The 22,108-nt window shown below is 43.4% G+C and overlaps 1 protein-coding gene across 3 annotated transcripts in view; it reads left to right on the top strand.

Annotated features, from left to right (window-relative positions):
• The window catches only part of slc12a8 (solute carrier family 12 member 8), a 112,668-nt gene that overhangs the window by 18,476 nt on the left and 72,084 nt on the right, over positions 1 to 22,108 (top strand). For all 3 annotated transcript variants that reach the window (XM_028807997.2, XM_028807995.2, XM_028807996.2), the window contains exons 4-5: positions 2,995 to 3,186; positions 4,509 to 4,740. In XM_028807997.2, coding sequence (XP_028663830.2) covers positions 2,995 to 3,186; positions 4,509 to 4,740 — 424 coding nt within the window. The remainder of the gene's footprint in view (positions 1 to 2,994; positions 3,187 to 4,508; positions 4,741 to 22,108) is intronic.

Genomic DNA, 22,108 nt, shown 5'->3' on the forward strand with positions numbered 1-22,108 from the left:
TTTTATTTATATAGCGCCTTTCCCATGCTCAAGGCACTTCAGAGTTTAAGATAGAACAGCAGGGTATACAGTATATAGCATTGTACAAACCAGATAAATAAATAAAGAAGATTAAGACAGTAAATTCAGAGAAAAAGCCTAACAGACAACATCATTGATGATCTCGCACACACACACAGATTACATGAGCATCTTGACGTGGAGGTAAACTGAGAGAAGGGTAATAAAGTCAAGTAGAGCTTAAAGCCTTCCTGAACAGATGAGTTTTGAGTTGTTTTTTAAAAGAATTCATGGAGACAGCTGACTTGATTAATTTCGGTAGGTCATTCCAGAGTCTGGGCGCTATACAGCTGAAGGCCCTGCTGTCACCCATGGAGTGTAGATTAGTGTGGGGCACAACAAGATTGCCAGAATCAGAGGACCTTAGTGGGCGGACAGGCACATAGTGATGGAGAAGGTCATCTTTTTCCATATTACTCTCACTGCACCACTCAGAGTATTTATATCACTGTATCTGAGTGGGGAATCACAGCAGCAGCTGATCGGAAAGTTTAATTATCGGTATACAGCATGAAGCAGACGCTGCCTCAGCCACGCCAAAACACTTCAGAGACTTTCCTGTACGGACTTTGCGGTTTAGAAAAAGTTTCATCCCACAAACTATAAACGCACTCAATCAGTCCATCAAGTGCTCCTTGTAGAACTGTTTGGACTTATAAGTACAATCACCTCACTGTAAACTTGCATTACAGTTATAATATTGCACAACCTGCGCCACTTTATAAAGCGGTGTATTTACATATGATGACGATATCATTTTTAAGGTGAAATGCAGCAAAATATGTTGATTATATTATACAGATAAAACTTTAACTTCATTTAAATAATCTATATTGTTAATAAATAAACATGTGAGGACACGGTGCCGCAGCGCTAGCTAGTTCAGGGATTGTTCCTGCATTGCGTTGTATTCTTGCTGGTGCTGACGCGACACTGGAAGGATAGACGGATAGAATAATTAAACATGTACTACGAAGATATTTGAATGTTCCTTGAAAGTTTTGAAGAATCGGCGTTCTAAGCTTACAGATGGCTTAACGTCTATTACAGAGCTGATTGTGTGGCGATTGGGTATTCGAAGAAAGAAAAGTAAGGACAGGAATTGGAGGTTAGTACGTTTGAAAGAGAGAGTACTTCTGTAATAAATTATTTCATCGAAGGTCGCGCATGGCGCAGCAAGCCTCTTGCGTGAGACATGAACAATCACTGTGCCACCGTGTTCCCATGTTTAATAACATGCTTTCATTCCTATCATCATGAAAAAGATATCACGTATACATCTCAGTATTTTAATTATTCAGAGAGCTGTAATATGACGAATGTAATGGATTATGTGTCCTGTCGGAGAAAGAGAAAGAACAGAAGCACGTAGTGATTCACACACATAGAGCACATAGAAGATCAAATACAAAACAAAGCATTTAACGTGCTACTTTAGTTACAATGGGATTTGAGAAACTAGTAAATTAAACGATTTTAAGATGAAGTTCATAATGTTCTACTTTAATGGCAAAATAAACTATGTGATTAAAGTGGAAATTTCGAGATTAAAGTTGACATTTCGCGCTTTTTTCCCCCACTGTATGCCTATTTTTTTTGTCTGTACCCTAATAAGCTTTCATATGACACTCAGACGGTGGGCTACGACTCACCTTTTCACGGCGACTTTGATATGTGATTTCTTTTTTATTTCGGGCACCGTGCGACTTTGTGAACTTGATCTTTCGAGTTTCTCCGACACTCTGTCACTCGATCAGCTTTCTTTTGTTGATTATACCACTGTTTAAACCAACAAATAGTATGTTTTTCCTTTGCCTCCACTTGGTATTTGCTGAAATTCTTATAGTTTCCCCCGTGCTTCTCCCATTGTCTTTTCACAGAAGGCTATTTATATTGATTTGCATATTCAAAGAGGTGTAATTCTGGGAGGAGTTGGGGCGGGACAGAAGGCGCGTGCACGTGCGTTACTTTTCATGCTGATCGGGATTTATGTAGCGGAAGAATGTGGAAGTCTGCGTACGTACAGATTCCTGTATCTGGATTTTTCTGTGCGTACGCACATTCCCGCTTTTGTGCTTACGCCATGTTATAGTGTGAGTTCTACGCACGGCGTTATACATGAGGCCCCTGGAGAATATAATAAAGGTTTTGAAGGATTTATCCGTAGCTCAGAGCAAACGTTGACCTTTTATCCAGTCTGCTGATGAACTCGAGGTTATGACCCACGAGACCACGCCCCTAGAAACACAGAACGCAGCCCTAATAATGGTAAGCAAAATGGCTTCCATAATAGGAAAAGACTACAAGACTCCAAAATTCGGCCCTGATCATGACAGCTAGCTCTCCACCACTAGCAGAACGTTCTCCCTTTGTTCGAAATGCAATCCGACTACAAAATTGAGCAGCTGACCGGGTTATACGTTTTATTTGATTTAATTAACTGAGGTGATCGGTCAGCATTTTGTCACAATTCAGGAATTTGGGTAGCTTAGTTTTCACTAAATTGTGCTACTTTGACTTCTTAGGGCGTTCATATGGAATTTCTGACATGGAAACTCGTATTTAACTATTTGTCCGATAGCATGTGAATGTTGCATCATATCCTATTTAGAATACAGTGTGAAACATTACAAGGGGCAACTGGCAATAGGTTGGCATGACACAAAAGATGGTCCTTTCTAAGGACCTGTGAAAGGAGCAGGACTACAAAAATCGGCTTGAGTTAGAATGTTGGGGGGCCACTAGAGGGCAGCAGCGCATAGAAATTGAGTGCTCCTGGCTGTTTTAGACGAGTGTATGGGAGGGCTGGCATGTCCAGGGCAGATGCCACCACCCAAGAGGAATCTGTGCACCAAAAGAAAGGATTTTGTAGTTTATATATTGTATGTGAGTTCATATGCCTTTATTTTGGTGTCCCTTTTTGTCTTTCTACAGGGAAACACTGGCATTTTACTTGGAATGTTCCTGGTGTCCCTAGTGGTGGTGGTGGCCCTGGTAACGGTGGTGTCAGGTATAGGAGTGTGTGAGCGGTGTAGCATTGGCAACGGTGGGGTCTACTCCATGATTTCCACAGTCCTCGGAGAGAGAGTCGGTGCAACCATTGGCCTCCTCTACATCTTTGGTCAGGTAAGCCCTCCATTAAACTTTCAACTCTTGGATTCCTTTGGACCAAAGTGAACTTTTGCTGCTGTTAAGTCAGCATCTTGGATGGCCATTTAGGGACACACCTTAAGGTGTGTAAAATTCCAAGGCAACAAAACAAATATTATAAATGACTGGTAATGTGATGTGGGGCGTTATCTTTTTAATGAGTACAAGTAGACAACATTCTGTTATTCCCACCAAAGTGATTATATATGTCTCCAAGCAAGACCTTATAGCTGTCATCATCTTTTGTTATTCTTGCTCTACTAGTATAGTCCTTGTAAAGGGCTTCTGGTGGCCCCAAAACTGGTGTCCATGGCAACCCTTAACATCCACTTCAGGAACAGTTATGGTCTGGGCTGTCGTTAAGTGCTGCTTGAGATCGCTCACGATGCTAATTGTCCCCACAGAGTCATCGAATTTGACATCCCTAGTGAATTGTAGTCGTGTAAAATGAAACATTTGGGTGACAAGATTGGCAACTACAGTCGTCAAGTCTGACGTGATCACATTATGATGGGAACAGCTGGTACCTGCTGTTACTTTAAAGTACCATATATACTCGTGGATAGGTTCTCCCACGGATAAGTCGGGACTTGATTTTACCGCATTAATTTCTGGTATTTTTATAATGTCATCATATAAGTTGAATGCGGAAAACTCACGCTATTGGTCCAAGAGATTACGATATGCTAACACCCACCTGAGAGAGTAACCACGGAGCACACTGGCTTTTTCTTCTAAGTGGGTGTGACAATGCGCTGTATCAGCGCGTCGTCCTAACCTCTCTCTCTCTCCCTCTATTGTGCCCACGTGACCACACGGTAATACCCGCACTATTCCGAAGCAACATTTGCACTGTTTCGTGTTTCTTGTATCTCATACCCTCATACACCTTTATCGTATGAAGCTGGTTTTAAATTAAAAGTCGTTGAAGTAGCAAAAGAAATTGGTACCTGCGCTTCTGCAACAAAATTCGATGTTTCTGAGAAACTGATGTGAGATTGGAGGAGGCAAGAAGATGTAAAAAAAAAAAAAAAATGTGTCATATTTTTGAAAGGGCGTATAAGTCAGGGTCTGATTTTATGATCGAGTTTTCGGTTTTCAAGATCCAACTTATATTACGGTACATTCTGCATCAACAACTGCCTGCAACTGTTTCATCTTTCATTATGTCTGGTAGTTTTAAAGTGTATTTTCAATAACATTTAAATAAGTGTTAGCATTCAAGTCCAAGAGTGTCCTGCTCCTAATCCCAGATTCAATATCACTTTCACGAACGCCGCGTCTCCCTTCTGTTTCAGTGTGTTGCGGGTGCAATGTACATCACTGGCTTTGCAGAGTCCATCGCAGACCTTCTGAGCCTTCGCAATATCTGGGCGGTCCGAGGGATTTCCATTGGGGTCTTGCTCGGGCTGCTTGGAATTAACCTCGCCGGCGTTAAATGGATCATCCGACTTCAGCTGCTCCTGCTGGCCCTGCTGGCCATCTCAACCTTGGACTTTGTCGTGGGGACGTTTACTCACTTGGACACAGGTGGGCCTTTCTTTTTCCTGTACAATTAAAAAAAAAAAAAATCAATCAAATAAGTCATTGTCGTTGGTTCAAGGTTTAGGTGCCCATCCACCCATTATCCAACCCGCTATATCCTAACTACAGGGTCACAGGGGTCTGCTGGAGCCAATCCCAGCCAACACAGGGCGCAAGACAGGCAGGGCGCCAGCCCACCACATGGTTTAGGTGTCATTTTCTTTATTACAGTATTTAAGATTAGATAAACTTTATTATTCCCATTGGGAAATACAAATGCATAGAAGATATGGATCTGAAAACAAGTATGACGCTTGTGATAATTTTCTTGGGTTCTATAAATACTTTTAGTCCTTAATATGCCGTGAAACTTTTTTACATCCACAACCTGAGTCACCGATGATTTGCAGTATGATCATCAACCTATGTGTCACCAATCCTATGCGTCTCTGATGATTTGCGGTATGAACACTGGCCTATGTGTCACTGATTTTTGTGGTATGAACACCAGCCTGTGTGTCGCCGATGATTTGCGGTATGAACACCGGCCTATGTGTTGCCGATCTTATACGTTTCCAATGATTTGTGGTATGAACACTGGCTTATGCATCGCCGATGATTTGCGGTATGAATACCGGCCTGTGTGTCTCCGATGATTTTCAGTATGAATACCGGCCTGTGCGTCACTGATGATTTGCGGTATGAACACCGGCCTGTGTGTGTCTCTGATGATTGGTGGTATGAACACTGCCCGATCACACTGTTTCAACATATCTTTAGATAATGGCTGTATTAAAAACTAAACTGACACTTAGTATTAATATGTTTTATGTTACCGGATTGCATGCCGTGCATTCTTTTCTGCTTGCCCGTGTGATTAAGCCCCACGAAAGATGGCCATACCAGTATGTGTGCTTCTTTCCTTATAGCCAATGCTGCTGGCATGATAATAACGCAGGTATTTTTACTTCAATAAAATGAGTATTGTATCAGGTTACTTGTAACCTAAAATAGTAGTCGACGCCTTGACTTCAGCCTTATCCTTCCTCTTTTTTTATTTTTCCTCTCTCCCTCCTTGATCCACCATTCCCCTTAAAAAGAAAAAGTTTCCCGCCGAAAAATCCTTGCCCCTCTCGGTTGTTATGGAAACCTCACGCCGGCAACAGGCAGCTGGAAAATTTACTCGGGCGGGATCCTCCCAGACTGAGACGTCACCAAAGGTGCCTGAAGGGCTATTTAAAACACCCTCCCACCTCCCACCCACCCTCCCTACCTTTCAAAGGCCCAAGAGGACATTGGGAAGAAGATCTCTTAATCAATATATCAGAAAAGAAGTGGAAGGTAGCAAAGCAGAGAATTCACTCGAGCTCCATATGCGCAAAGCATAGAATTATTCAACTAAAAATTATATATCGAGCTCATCTGTCTCGCTTAAAACTGTCCAAAATGTTTCTAGGGCAAGATCCAACCTGCGAACGCTGCAACCAAGCTCCTGCCTCACTGGGTCACATGTTCTGGGCCTGCACCAAACTAACATCATTTTGGACCAAAATTTTTAAGTGCCTTTCAGACAGCCTTGGGGTCACAATCCCTCCTAACCCATTAACAGCTGTGTTCGGTGTTCTTCCAGACGGACTTGAAGTGGAGGACAAGCAAACGGTGATTGCATTCACTACACTTTTGGCACGCAGACTTATTCTGTTAAATTGGAAGAATCCTAACTCTCCTCTGATAAGTCAGTGGGAAACCGATGTTTTATATTATTGGAAATTGGAAAAAATCAAATTCTCAGTTAGAGGATCTGTACAGAATTTTTTTCAAAACCTGGCAGGATCTAATCAATATTATTTTAGAATAAGAGAAATAACTATTACCGCATTTATTTTCCTTCTCCATTTTTTATTTACCTATATATATTTCTTGCTTTCTTTTGTTTATTGTTGCCTTATTAAAAAGCCCTAAGCAATTCTCCTTTGGCTAAGCTCTCCTCAGGGGTGGGGTTTGATTTGTCTCCAATTTTTTTTTTTTTGTTATAAATTGATCTATTTGTATGGAATAATTACAATAAAATTAATTTAAAAAAAAAAACACCCTCCCAGCCAACATTATAAAGTGACAGACAATCCAGAAGGCCAACCCGACTGTCCGTTATGTAGCTTTGCTACAAACGTTGCACCACGGCGTGTGGTTCGTTCATTTGACAACATAGAGAGATATATATATACTAGGAGGCTTTGCCCCCTGCTTGCTTCGCTTGCCCACCCCCATGGGGCGTGGTATGCACCAGCCACTTCACGTCTCTGCCGCTTCCATTGCGAATTGCTGAACGCCTAGTAAGGAGATGCGGACGGATCAGCTGCTGTCTTGCTACTGCCGAGCTGCGTGTTCTGCTTGTCGCGCTGCGCATCGATCATTTAAATCATTTAAAAGCCTGTACAGCAGCTGTCTCTCTGCTGGCCTGGGAATGCCTTGGGATTCTCCCGGAAGAACTAGAAGAGAGGGAGAGGGAAGTCCGGGCATCTCTGCTCAAGCTTCTGCCCCTGTGACCCAATCTCTAATAAGCGGAAGAGGATGGATGGATGGACAGCAGCTGTCCTTTTGTCTCACTGCCTTGTCTCGCAGGACGTTAAAGTGTCTCCTGAGAAGATCATGTATCGTCTCCTTCCAAGATTTTTTTTTAATAATAGAGAAATATATTTATATAGATATTGTAACAGATCGAGGCTTTGTCCACCTCTTGAACCCTCAGGTACCACTCTGAACACCAGGTGAAAGTATAATACTTCTTTATTTTATACTTAAACTGTGCACAAAGCACTCTCCACACCACACTACTCATAAACACAATTCTCTCTCTCACTAACCAATCCTCCTCGCCCAGACACTTCGCCCTCCTACCTCCCAGCTCAGCTCAGTGTCTGGGCTTTCCCACAGTCCTTTTATATCCCCTGACCCGGAAGTGGTTCCTGGCCAAACCCACAAGTCCTTATTCCCTCTGGGTCAGGGTAAACAGTCCTTTCTTCAGCACGTCGTTCCTTCCTGTCACGTGATGATGACGCACTCCCGGGTTATAGGGCACATAAGAGCCCACTAGCCCCCCTACAGCAACTCCCGGTGGCCCCCAAGGTATCCAGCATGGCTGTGTATACAAACTACAAAGTCCATGAGACCTTGCTGGAACTCGGGGCACCATCATGCTGTCCGGAGGGCTCCTCCTGGCGACCTGGGGGTGGCGACTGGAGTCTGTAGCCGGTCGTCCATCACAATATATAGAGAGATTATGTCAACCAGGAGAAGTGCGACAGCATTTTCCTCATGAAATGAATCTTGTGGGTCCTGTAGCTGCTGAAAGCTAACACATGCGCAGGCTTACAGACATTCACACTACAAACTCCTTCAGTGTAACCTGCGTAAGGGTTTCCATGGCCAAATAACTGGGCTACTCATGCAGAAATCTACATGTGTTATCCTGGTTTCTCAGAGATCAATAACCTGGTTTCTATAACCGGAATAAGGGTTTACATGGCATTTTAGAAATTGGGTTTCTGTGAATAGCAAGATGGCATCGAGGCCAGTTTTCAATGTGGAGATCTGGAAGGGGTGGGCTCAGGAAGGTGGAAACTGGAACTGACATCAGAGGTCAAAGGAACCGGCAATCGTTGGTTCTGGAAAGGGAGGAAAAGTAAAAAAGCATTAGGCAACAGCGCCACCCTCTGGTTCGGAGTGTAACAATCTGTAAATAAGCCCTGAGGTCGTCTCCCAGACAAGCCCATGTAGGACTTTATAAATAATGTATGTGCTATGGTGGACCCTTGCCCAGCTGGGAAGCCGTAACTGAAGGACCACATGAGAAGAGGTCATAACCTGCCCGGGATGTGGCTGGATTATTATCCCAGTCAAGAGGAAAGATTAGTGGATGGACTGGGGGGGGGGTGTTTATCAAGAGCAGTTCCTCCCCCAGTACTATAGATGGCAGTGTTTTGCTGGCATGGACCCAAGTAGGGTCACCTCGCAGGGCTCCATGGGATTCATAATCACTTCCCGGTCCTGTTCAGCCTATATACATCGGACTTCCAATATAACTCGGAGTCCTGCCACGTGCAAAAGTTTGCTGACGACACTGCTATCGTGGGCTGCATCAGGAGTGGGCAGGAGGAGGAGTATAGGAACCTAATCAAGGACTTTGTTAAATGGTGCGACTTAAACCACCTACAAGTGAACACCAGCAAAACCAAGGAACTGGTGGTGGATTTTAGGAGACCCAGGCCCCTCATGGACCCCGTGATCATCAGAGGTGACTGTGTGCAGAGGGTGCAGACCTATAAATACCTGGGAGTGCAGCTGGACGATAAATTGGACTGGACTGCCAATACTGATTCTCTGTGCAAGAAAGGACAGAGCCGCCTGTACTTCCTTAAAAGACTGGCATCCTTCAACATCTGCAGTAAGATGCTGCAGATGTTCTATCAGATGGTTGTGGCGAGTGCCCTCTTCTACGCAGTGGTGTGCTGGGGAGGCAGCATTAAGAAGAAGGATGCCTCACGCCTGGACAAACTGGTGAGGAAGGCAGGCTCTATTGTTGGCATAGAGCTGGACGGTTTGACATCCGTAGCAGAGCAACGGGCACTCAGCAGGCTCCTATCAATTATGGAGAATCCACTACATCCATTAAACAGTGTCATCTCCAGACAGAGGAGCAGTTTCAGCGACAGACTGCTGTCACTGTCCTGCTCCACTGACAGACTGAGAAGATCATTCCTCCCCCAAACCATGCGACTCTTCAATTCCACCAGAGGGGGTAAACGTTGAACATTATTCAAGTTATTGTCTGTTTTTTACCTGCATTTTTTTATTACTCTTTAATTTAATATTTTTGCTGCTGGAGTATGTGAATTTCCCCCTGGGATTAATAAAGTATCTATCTATCTATCTATCTATCTATCTATCTATCTATCTATCTATCTATCTATCTATCTATCTATCTATCTATCTATCTATCTATCTATCTATCTATCTATCTATCTATCTATCTATCTATCTATCTATCTATCTATCTATCTATCTATCTATCTATCTATCTATCTATCTATCTATCTATCTATCTATCTAATTCTGATGGACAACCCTGTTTGGGTCCTTGGGTGCCATCAGAGGGTCCTGCAGAGAGGAGGACTCCCTGTTTCGGAAGGTTTCTGCTTGACCTGGAAGTCCTTCCTTTGGGCTGTAGCCTGGCACCAGATGTACTCCTGGGTACAAATAAAAGGAAGCCCTCCAGCCTCTTCCAGTTGAGTCCGAGTCGGGAGGCAGAAGGCAAATCACACAGAGAAGGACAAAGGAGTATTGTGAATTGGATATTGTGGTGTGGACTATAAAAAGGTGTTGTAGATGTCTGGGGACTTTGGGATTCTGGGAGACTGGAAGGACCTGGAGAGGGGCTATATCTTCCCTGGAACGCAAGAGGGTGACCTCTCTGGATTGTATGGGGGCCACAGAGCATGGAAGCTCAACCTTATGGGAGGATGTGGCCACCACCAGGAGGCTCCCGGACAGCTCCAGCACTGTGGTCCGCAGCACTTCCACCACAACCAGAGGTGCTTCCAGAAGAGGAGCTTGATGGCTATGCAGCACTTCAGCCACACCCTGAAGTACTGCCGGTTGTTAATTGGGGAACGCCTGAAGTACTTCCGGGTGCGCTATAAAAGCGGCTGCCTCGCTCCAATCAGGGGGCTGGAGTCGGGTGGAGGGAGACGAAGCTTGCGTGTGAGGACTGAAGGTGGTAGAAGGCAGAAGAGAGAGAGGAAAAGGCGCTATTGTGGCAAGTTTGTGCACTGTGGGTTGTGACAATAATAAATGTGTGTGTTTTGGAACATTTGAAGTCCATGTCTGTCTGTGCCCGGGTTCAAGGTTCACAATGGGTATTTGCGGAATGAAAAAAATCTTTATTTTGCAACCGGGGCTGTCTTGGTTTGGGGGCTCAGTGGTGCCCCCTGGTGATCACAATTTATATGCATACACTTCAAAACTTATAACATTGTAAGAGAGGCCAACAATGGACAGAGGGAAGGTTGATTTGATGAAATGATGCATGCCGTCTTACTCAAGATTTAATCCAAGCATTATAAGTTGAAGCGCTAAGGTCTGGTTTTCCTTATTTGTCACAAGGATATGCTTGTTAAGTTAACTTCAAGCTCTCCATTGGCCTGGTGTGTGTGCGAGTGTGCACTGTGATGGACTGGTGTTTCCCTAAGGGGCCCCCAATGCCACTGAGAAAGGCAGCAGATAAACTCATCCTGAAAGTTTATATGAAGGTAAGCAGATGGGTAACTGGATTAATTTTTATTTGTGGGTTTCTTTCCATTTGTATTTAAGCGCACTTTAGGTGTTTGTCCACTAGATGTCACTGTTTTAAAGAGGTTTACCTCTACGTAATGTTAAGCAGAGACTGAATGTTTATTGGATTTGTACTTAAAGGGCTGCAGTGGGCGGCCAGGCCGCTTTTTAAAATATTATTTTAGTGCCCTTTTAACAATGCCTGTCCTGCAGATGTCTTAGAGCTCCTTGCTTTCCCATTTCTTTTTCATTTCTCAATACTGTAGGGTTACCAAACATGATGACTTCAGGTGTATTTTTATTTGTTGGAGGGCGTTATTTGCCAGCTAGCTATTAATCTCCTCCAAACATTCAATAAAGGTCTTCAAAGAGCAGGGATTAGTGGGCTTCACAGATGCATAAAGCTGTAGGTCATCAGCCTAAAAATGTAAAGAAATGTGTTTCCTAAAGATTATCTCCAATGGCTGCATATCTTGTAGATTCAGAATGTCTTCAGACATTCTCCACATTTTATTGTGTTGTAGATTTCATTTGGAGACATTGGCCATCTTTGCCCATCTATCTACACCCAATAACCCATACTGACCAAGTGAAAACTGTTTACGGAAGGGTTTGCCAGAGTTTGTAAAAATCCAAAACTGAAATCTCTGAATACTTTCTGAATCCACTGTGAATGAGAAGAGGGTCTTAGGGTCATGTGGTTGTTTTGAAACTACAGGATAGCCGCATTACTGGCCCCTCGATAACTTCAGGTGTCATATTAGGCCATGCCACTGCCAGCATGGCCATAGTCTTAGCAGCTTGTTGGGAAAGTCGAGGTCTTATTGCATGTAATCCCACAAGAACATAATCAGATTGACAGGGTCACCAAGTAAGGGTCTCTGCAGCAAAGCTACGCAAAGTGCAGACACCGCAGAGAGCCCTGCGCTTTAAGAATGGGTGACAGTGTCTTAGTCTGGATTAGTCCTAATAAGGTCACTTTGACAAAGACGCATCATGGTCATCCTCAGCACTTCATTAATCAGGTTTGAAACTGGAATTTGTCCAGCTATTCAACCTAAGGATGGCATAGCTATTATTATTATTATTATAACCATGGGGTGGCGCACTTGTTGGCACTGTCAGAATTTGGTTAACTTTGTGTCCTGAAATTTGAATCCCACTTTCCACATGGATTATAGAAATTACAGCACCTTGTGGTCGAGATTGAGGTGAGGACATTGTAGTGAAGAATCACAAGTCCCAAACATTACATTTTGCCTGAAGAAGGGGCCTGAGTTGCCTCGAAAGCTTGCATATTGTAATCTTTCTAGTTGGACTATAAAAGGTGTCATTTTGCTTCACTTCTCACCAAGTCCCAAACAGTAAATGTTTGGGCACCAACCCAGCCATCCCCATTTATTTATCCATCCATCCATCCATTATCCAACCCGCTATATCCTAACTACAGGGTCACGGGGGTCTGCTGGAGCCAATCCCAGCCAACACAGGGCGCAAGGCAGGAAACAAACCCCGGGTAGGGTGCCAGCCCACCGCAGGGCACACACACACACCAATCACACACTAGGGACAATTTAGGATTGCCAATGCACCTAACCTGCATGTCTTTGGACTGTGGGAGGAAACCCACGCAGACACAAGGAGAACATGCAAACTCCATGTAGGGAGGACCCAGGAAGTGAACCCGGGTCTCCTAACTGCGAGACAGCAGCACTACCCACTGTGCCGCCCCCATTTACTTATAATAATGATAATAATAATAATTCTTTAAATTTATATAGTGCTTTTCTCACTATTCAAAGTACTTTAGAGTGGTTGAAGTGGCTCCCCACTCATTAATGTGCAGCATCCACCTGGATGAGGGGACGGCAGCCATTTTTGCACCAGTCCACTCACCAGATATTTGCTGTTAGGTGGTGAAGGGTTGAGAGAGGGAGAGACAATCAAAGACAGGGGAAGAATAGGAGGCCAGAATGACCAGGCCGTGGTGGGCAATTTAGCCTGCACATCAGGATACATCCTACTTTTTACAAAGGATGTCCAGAGATCTTTTATGGCCACAAAGAGTCAGGACCTCTGTTTTACATTTTATCTAAAGGACACCACCACCACCTGTCACTGCACTGGGGCATTGGGATCCACATTCAGACCACAGGCTGAGCACCCCCTGCTGGCCTCACTAATACTTCTTCCAGCAGCAACCCAAGCTTTTCCTAGATAGTCTCTCATCCAAGTACTGGCCGGGCTTAGTTTCAGGTGGGTGACCTCTTCTGATTTGAACAGAAATGAAAGCAAAACTTGAGTGCCCCCATGGCATAGAGGCAGTGAAAATAAATGCAGTCAATAAGGAACCAAACTGCGCTTCAGGTTTCTTATACTTTCCAGTTGGTCAATCATTCACGAGCTTCGTTCTGTACGACGGTCTGCTCACAGAGTGATACCGCCTTCCATCGGCCATGTGACCTATAGGTAGGACACTGGAATGGGAGGAGTCAAGTGCCCTCAGTGGGTGTGTATTCTCACTGCTTTGAATGGAATAGGAGTGTGTGTGTGTATATATATGTGTGTGTGTGTGTGTATGTGTATATATATATATATATATATATATATATATATGGTTGAAATAGTTTACTGTCAAATAAATGCAAAGAGTATGCGACACGTGTTTTGCCCTCATTCTGGGCTCATCAGGCGTACAAACTCCACTGCACTCCCTCTCGGGAATCGAACCTCGGATGTCATGTTGCGCCACGGCGTGTGGTTCGTTTATTTGACAGCATGTAGATCGGGGTAATTACATTCACGGCATTTGAAGTCTGATTCACAATCTGATTGTATGGGTGGTTACCTACCAGGTAACGCTTGTGGTTGGCCAGCAATCTGCTAACATCCGCCACGGTGCCCTCAGTTTGTGAAAACAAAACAACAGTTTGTGAAACACGTGTCGTGTACTCTTTATTTGACAGTAAACTATTTCAACCATTCTATGATCTGCTCCTCACAAACTGAGGGCACCGTGGCGGATGTTAGCAGATTGCTGGCCAACCACAAGCGTTACCTGGTAGGTAACCACCCATACAATCAGATTGTGACACAGACTTCGAATGCCGTGAATATATATAGATATATATATATATATATATATATATATATATATATGGAAGAGAAGGTCTGTGATACGGTTTGCATATTTGCAGTTGGAGATCCACAAAGGGAGAAAAAACGAATCACGTATCATAAAATAGTTTTATTCCTGAGCTTTCAACCCCTATCAGGGGTCTTCATCAGAGGATAATGCTTAGACTTACAAGAATCAAAGGCAATATATAGCAACACATTCAGTGTAAATGTTCAGGAAATTGATGTGTCGATTATTTTCTTTTTCCATTGTGAATTGGATTGCAGGGAATATTGTGTTAGTATGATTGATGAATTCATTCAGCTGGTTCTTTCTTAATATGACGAATGTGTCGTCTACATAGCGTATCCAAATTTTGGGTGTAATCTGGGATAAAGCTATGTTTTACATCAAAAGAAATAGTAACGCCACCTTGACCATAAGTGTTTACCGTAAACAATGCCACGCAGACAAGATTCTACACTACGCCAGCAATCACCCGGTATCTCATAAACGGAGCTGCGTGAAAACCCTATTTAAACGAGTCCACACTCATTGTAATACCAAGGAAACAAAAAGTAATGAGAGACGCTATCTGTTTCAACTTTTCACCTCGAATGGATACTCAAAATCATTCATTAATCGGAGTCTACACAGCAGGCGCCAAAGGAATCAGCATACAAGCGACGTAAATCAGAACCCCCACCCCACCTGGCATTCACTCCCATACCACCATAATGTGTCAGAAGGCACGGCACGCACCCTGACCAAGTGGGGCATCAAAATAGCACATAAACCCACCAACAATCTGCGCACGGTCCTGTTTAATGCTAAAAACAAGAAATCAACAGCCGAAACACGAAACGCAGTTTATAGTATTCCATGCAATTCTTGCTCAGCTGTATACATAGGACAAACGTCAAAAAAAATCTCAACACGTGTACAGGAACATCGCAACACCGTCAGAAGAAAGGACGCACTATCTTTGATATATGCACATACTAAATCGACAGGACACACATTCAACTGGGACAACGTGAAAGTAAAATTTAAGGCCAGTACAAAAAGTGCCAGAGAGTTGGCCGAGTCTTGGCTATCAGATGAAAACGCCATCAACAGACACTTGGACATAAACCCAGCATATGCCAACTTAAGAAGGACATATGCACTTTAATTTAATGATACACCCCCCCCCCTTTGATCATACGGACTTAGTCACCTCCACCCACCCCCCACTGAATGTGTTGCTATATATTGCCTTTGATTCTTGTAAGTCTAAGCATTATCCTCTGATGAAGACCCCTGATAGGGGTTGAAAGTTCAGGAATAAAACTATTTTATGATACGTGATTCGTTTTTTCTCCCTTTGTGGATCTCCAACTGCAAATATATATATATATATATAAAATCCCTATGTGCGTCCAGGTGTCCGTGTGTGGGTGTCTTCTGGTGAAGTGCGCATGCGCGGGGCACGGTGCGATGCGCCATATTACTGTCAGAGAAAGTTAGTGCCGTTTTACGGAAATACAAACCAGTATTACTGCGAGAGGAAATTAAAGGTACACAATACAGTGACGCATATTACAGCCACATACAAGCCAGCATTACTGTCAGAGGAGATTAAAGGCATATTACCTATGTGCACGCCTGTATTATCGCCAGAGAAAATTAAAGGTATATTACGGACGTACAAGCCAGCAGACGTACAAGACGGTATCCTTCAATAAGGGCGTGCACAAAAAGGCGAGCCTCAAAAGGACGACCTCAATTGGGCACAGCGAATAAAGGCGCACGTAAATAAAGATCTGCACCTGTCGCTCTTCACATATTCCAGAGCTATTTGAACTAAATTATCTATGCGCCCTTATTGAATAGAGCCATACAAGACAGTATTACAATACATGGCGGCAGCACATGAAGAACGGTCAGCTCAGCAAGTAAACATCAACAAAAGAAAGGCTGAAAGAAAGAAAAATACGACCAACAAAAAGAATGAGGTCAAAGTCCCTTGCCATTTAATATAGACTGTTCCTACTAATGTTTATGCACTACTGTTCTAGCGCCCGTTATTGTAACGGGCTAAATGACTAGTTTTATATATATATATATATATATATATATATATATATATATAAAATACTGTGTATATTGAAATTTATTCTAAGTAAATATAAAATTTTAGACGTACAAGGTAGAAATTAGAGATTAAGGAGTTGAAACTTTTCAATTTAATCAAACAGAGATTAAGAGTTGCTATGTCCAAAGTGTTTAAAATAATGAATGGAATTAGCACATTTTAAATAAATTCTACAAACAAGAACCATGGGGGTGTGATTGGAGACTTGTTAAGGGCTGATTTCACACACATGTTAAAAGGTGGTTCTTCACACCAAAGTCGTACGCACACCAAACAGTGTGGTGAAGAGTAGAACTTTTGATGTTTTTTGAGACGGTCTGTGTGAATAGGTTAGGGTTGAATGGCCTGTTCTTGTCCCAGTTTTTCTATTGTTCTAATGTATAAGCACTCAAAGGGTGTTCTGGGTAATCTGTAGACCCTTGGATTTAATGTCTGGTGTGTGCACGCTGCTTAATTGACCATTATTGAATGCATTTTCAGCCCTACAAGTTAAGTTTAATGGGTTATTATAAATTACCCATAATGCACAGGGGCCATTGTATCATTTGCCGGTGCATTGACAGGAAGGATGTGGCATTTGGCTCAAGCCAAATCGCTGACCACAGGGTCTTTGCATGAACTTTCCAAAGCCTCGCACAATACCAAGTGTAGCCAATCAAGTAGAAAAATCAACTCCTCTGAGCTTAAGGAGAAAACGTGACATGTAAACCTTAGACGTGTTAACAAGAGGGCGTAATAAACTGCTCAAATAACCGTCGGAGGACATTCAACTCTGAAAGTATTATTTAGAAAAAATGTAAGTAGCAGTGGTCTCCAGGTTTTTCCAATTATAACTCGTTGTATCCTGGTGACATCAGTTTTGATCAAAAGCCAGACATTTCACTGGTCCAGCTATAAAAATGAGTTACTGGTTACCTGCCAGTCGTTGTGAATTTGAACTGCTGTCCAGATGTGAGTGTCTGGTTTGATCCCGGCTTTGTCAAGGATCCTGATCTGCATAGTGAGACCGACGGAGGAGGAGAAGTGCAGTTCCAGCTGCTTTAAATGTGTGGACGCTGCGCTGCGCCTGGCACTCTGCAGATGGAACAGAATGGTCGCTGGCTTTGGCGAGGCTCGAGATCAAGTCGCAGAGTGAGCTGGTGATCTCATCCGAACAGCATTCAGGGCAGAGATGCTGCCTTTAACAGCGCATCAGAAAAGCCTGGCAGCGCTTACGTTTTGTAAATGAGGGAATGAAAATGAATATTTAAATGTGTAAGAAAATGTCCGCGTGGCAAAAGATTACAGTGCATTAGGAGGCTTGGGTAAATGGTTTAAAAGTTGGAGAATACATCACCATTTTCTTTATTACATTTTTTTTAACATTGAGTCATATTAAAAAATAACGGATAGCTAGCAAGGATGTGGACCTCCGGTCTTCAAATAAAGGCGGTTCATACAGAGTAAGCTGCACATTTGTATTTTTGGCCACACATTCTGTTGTTTTTAGTCTCAAAAAAGTGGTGGTCTTCAACCAAGCATTGATGTGTGGATGTACAGTAAGTGTTTGCATATGGGTGGACGTTGGTTTGGCGTGAAGCTCAGGAAGTGTCGCCGTTGCTGTTCCTTCTTGTGCCGTCAAAGTGTTTAGCTTTCGCGGACAAACAAAGATCAAGATCCAAATGAAGATTATATATAAAGATATTAAAAATATTACTGGGACTTTTACCTGGTGTTTGGACCTGTTGTCTGTGGGTTTCACGGGGCAACAACGACCCCTAGTGTCACACACTCCATGACATGCAAATCAGTTTATAACTTTTATGTAATGTGTTTTTGTGTTTTGGGCTGATCCCTCACCATTCTCATCATCATCCTCAACCCCATGAGGCAAGATCTTGCATGGAGCTCCAGACTGAGGGCGATTGATGGTCATTTTCTGTTTCTTCAATTTCCGAATAATCACACCAACAGTCTTGTAGCCCATTGCAGCCTTTTACAGGTCTTGTCCCTGACGTCCTTTGGACGGCTCTTTGATGTTGCCCATGGTGGTGGAGAGGTCGGAATGGAAGAAATTGATTCTGTGGACAGGTGGGCTTTATACACATCAATTTTAAAATGAAACTACCATAAAAATTAGAGACTGTTCATTTCTTTGTAAGTGAGCAAATGTACAAATTCAGCATGGGATCAAATATTCCCCTCCACTGTACATTGTAATGAGCATGGCGATAGTGACACACGTGTAGACCACCACAACTAACTTTATCTTCACACATGTTTGTGTCTGCTATGATATCTTTTTGTCATTATGGCTGCTGCATCACTATATGGCGTAACAACAGCACACAGAGTTTAGCTAAGCATCGTGCTCTATGGGTGTACGACATGTTAAAATGCCACGGCTATTCCGACGCGGCCTGTTTACATTTCCAATTAGGCAGTCCTGTTCAATTTCTTTAGTTATTCGTTTAGACATGCAGTCAGAAGGTGGATGTCGTGCAGTCTCGTCTGTGCATCTGCTGATTCGGGTGTTTTGAGCACTGAAATCTGCATCTCCTGCGGCTCTTCGTTATCCGCTCTCTTAATGGCAGTCCATTTGACGGAGTGTGACAACCCTGCGTAAGGGCTGACCCCTTATAACATTTATGATACAAGTGGCTCCATTTCTTTTGGTTGTCCAATTGAAGCCCAGGCAGGTGAAGTGACTTGCTCAGGATCAGACAGTGGTGTCAGTAGTGGGATTTGAACCCACAACCTGAAGCTTTGAGGTCCAAAGCCTTAACCACTGCACCACACTGTCTGCACACACAGAACAGACTAACTGTTGGCAGTTTGTGTTTTCTGGTTCAGTCCATTGCTATATAACCACCCTGTACAGTCTGACCTGACTGTCACATTCTTCACCGCTCCATTAATGCCATGTGAGGGAGTGTGTGTGTGTGTGTGTGTGTGTGTGTGACTCTAATCTCTAGCCGTTAATGGCTTGGGCGTTGCCCACATCTCACCCTTATTTCAGAACAATGAAACGTTTGATGCAAGATTGAAATCTTGACCTCTGTGACTTTTAATAAACAACTCCTTCCTGGAACTGGCTCCCACTGCTAGACCCTGGCCTATAAATAGGAAGCGCATTTAATAGCCGAAGTGAGGCCGAATACAATACGTTGGAGCTGCTTAAATGTCGCTTGGGCATTAAAAAAAGAAACAAATTTAGGAGGTATTGGAAGCATTCATTTTTAAAATGTATTTCCCTTTGCTAGAGTGCCTGCCAGAGATGAGGAGAGATTTGTTCTGTCATTTTTTCGCATTTCCCGCACGCTATGAATTCTGAAAAGAGGACCAGACGGACTGGCCGCTAATGGCACATTGTGGATCACACCAAGGAGGGCAATTCGTTTTATTTTTTTTTTCCTGTCCTCCTAAATATTTCTCTTACTGGACAAAATTTCTCTTGGGATCCCCAGGACATTGTGGGAAATAGAGGTCACCAATGAGCAAAAAAAGCACATGAGGGGAATAAGCAGACCAAAATAAGGCATCCGAATGGGAGCTACAATTCTTCACAGAATTTACCCAAATCCTGGTTAATAAATACAAACCGCGATCGTTAATTTGATTTACTGCATCACACGTGTCATGAGCGTCACATTTAACTGATCACACAAAGTGATGTATTTCATAATGTTTCACCGCATTAACAATTAAAATGAGCAGAAAACAAGACTTATTAATATTGCAATTAATTATAGTTATATGTGAATCTATCTATCTATCTATCTATTGTTGTAAGAGTTTCAAACTAATTGAATATTTCTAATTGTGCCCCCTTACTGCATTTGAGCCCTGCTTCATTTCTTAGCCAAGTGTCCCTTAAAAGGAGTTTGCATGTTGGCCCCTGTAATGCCATGGGTGCCCTGCGCTGTTGTGCCCAGGCTGATAGATGGTTTAACCTCCTTAGTGTCAGACCCGAGTGTTACTCAGGCAGTTGTATGGATGTGTCTTGTGTAAGCATTAGACCTGAGAATTACTCGGGGTGTAAAAGTGCCAACAGCGTTAGTGCCGAGCATTACTCGGGCAGCTGTATAGGCATGTCTCATGTAGGCATTAGACCTGAGAATTACTCGGGGTGTAAAAGTGCCAATAGCGTTAATGCCGAGCGTTACTCCGGCAGCTGTATAGGCGTGTCTTGTGTAAGCATTAGACCTGAGAATTACTTGGGCTGTAAAAGTGCCAACCGCGTTAGTGCCGAGCGTTACTCGGGCAGTTGTATGGATGTGTCTTGTATATAAGCATTATACCTGAGAATTACTCGGGCTGTAAAAGTGCCAACAGTGTTAGTGCTGAGCATTACTCGGGCAGCTGTATAGGCGTGTCTCATGTAGGCATTAGACCTGAGAATTACACGGGCTGTAAAAGTGCCAACTGCGTTAGTGCCAAGTGTTACTCCGGCAGTTGTATGGATGTGTCTTGTATAAGCATTAGACCTGAGAATTACTCGGGCTGCAAAAGTGCCAACAGTGTTAGTGCTGAGCGTTACTCGGGCAGCTGTATAGGCGTGTCTCATGTAGGCATTAGACCTGAGAATTACACGGGCTGTAAAAGTGCCAACTGCGTTAGTGCCAAGTGTTACTCCGGCAGTTGTATGGATGTGTCTTGTATAAGCATTAGACCTGAGAATTACTCGGGCTGTAAAAGTGCCAACCGCGTTAGTGCCAAGCGTTACTCGGGCAGTTGTATGGATGTGTCTTGTATAAGCATTAGACCTGAGAATTACTCGGCCTATAAAAGTGCCAACAGCGTTAATGCCGAGCGTTACTCTGGCAGCTGTATAGGCGTGTCTCATGTAGGCATTAGACCTGAGAATTACACGGGCTGTAAAAGTGCCAACTGCGTTAGTGCCAAGTGTTACTCCGGCAGTTGTATGGATGTGTCTTGTATAAGCATTAGACCTGAGAATTACTCGGGCTGTAAAAGTGCCAACCGCGTTAGTGCCAAGCGTTACTCCGGCAGTTGTATGGATGTGTCTTGTATAAGCATTAGACCTGAGAATTACTCGGGCTGTAAAAGTGCCAACCGCGTTAGTGCCAAGCGTTACTCGGGCAGTTGTATGGATGTGTCTTGTATAAGCATTAGACCTGAGAATTACTCGGCCTATAAAAGTGCCAACCGCGTTAGTGCCAAGCGTTACTCGGGCAGTTGTATGGATGTGTCTTGTATAAGCATTAGACCTGAGAATTACTCGGGCTGTAAAAGTGCCAACCGCGTTAGTGCCAAGCGTTACTCGGGCAGTTGTATGGATGTGTCTTGTATAAGCATTAGACCTGAGAATTACTTGTGCTGTAAAAGTGCCAACAACGTTAGTGCTGAGCGTTACTCGGGCAGCTGTATAGGTGTGTCTCATGTAAGCAATTAGACCTGAGAATTACTCGGGCTTTAAAAGTGCCAACCGCGTTAGTGGAGAGCATGACTTGGATGGCAGTATGGCTGTGTCACATGTAAGTGTGAAAGAAAATTGAACTGCTTGCAAACTATTAAGTGTTAAAAGCTGATTTGCTATACCGGTAGGTTATTCATACAGACGTCTGTCATAAGACAGGTTGCAGTAACCTGACATAAGACAACTTCCTTCTTTAGGAACGCGTTTGTTAGATACAGGAATAATGACTTTTCCTTCTTTGGGTCCCCTCTTGACACGTACACATGTCTCGATGGGTCAGGGCCCTTTTGATGGCACCTAAACCATATCAGGCTGTTGGTTTTAATGTTGTGGCTGATCGGTGTATGGTGACTGATGCAAGACAACAGCA

The sequence above is a fragment of the Erpetoichthys calabaricus genome, chromosome 8 (assembly GCF_900747795.2).
Source record: "Erpetoichthys calabaricus chromosome 8, fErpCal1.3, whole genome shotgun sequence".
In the NCBI taxonomy this organism is placed as follows: domain Eukaryota; kingdom Metazoa; phylum Chordata; class Cladistia; order Polypteriformes; family Polypteridae; genus Erpetoichthys; species Erpetoichthys calabaricus.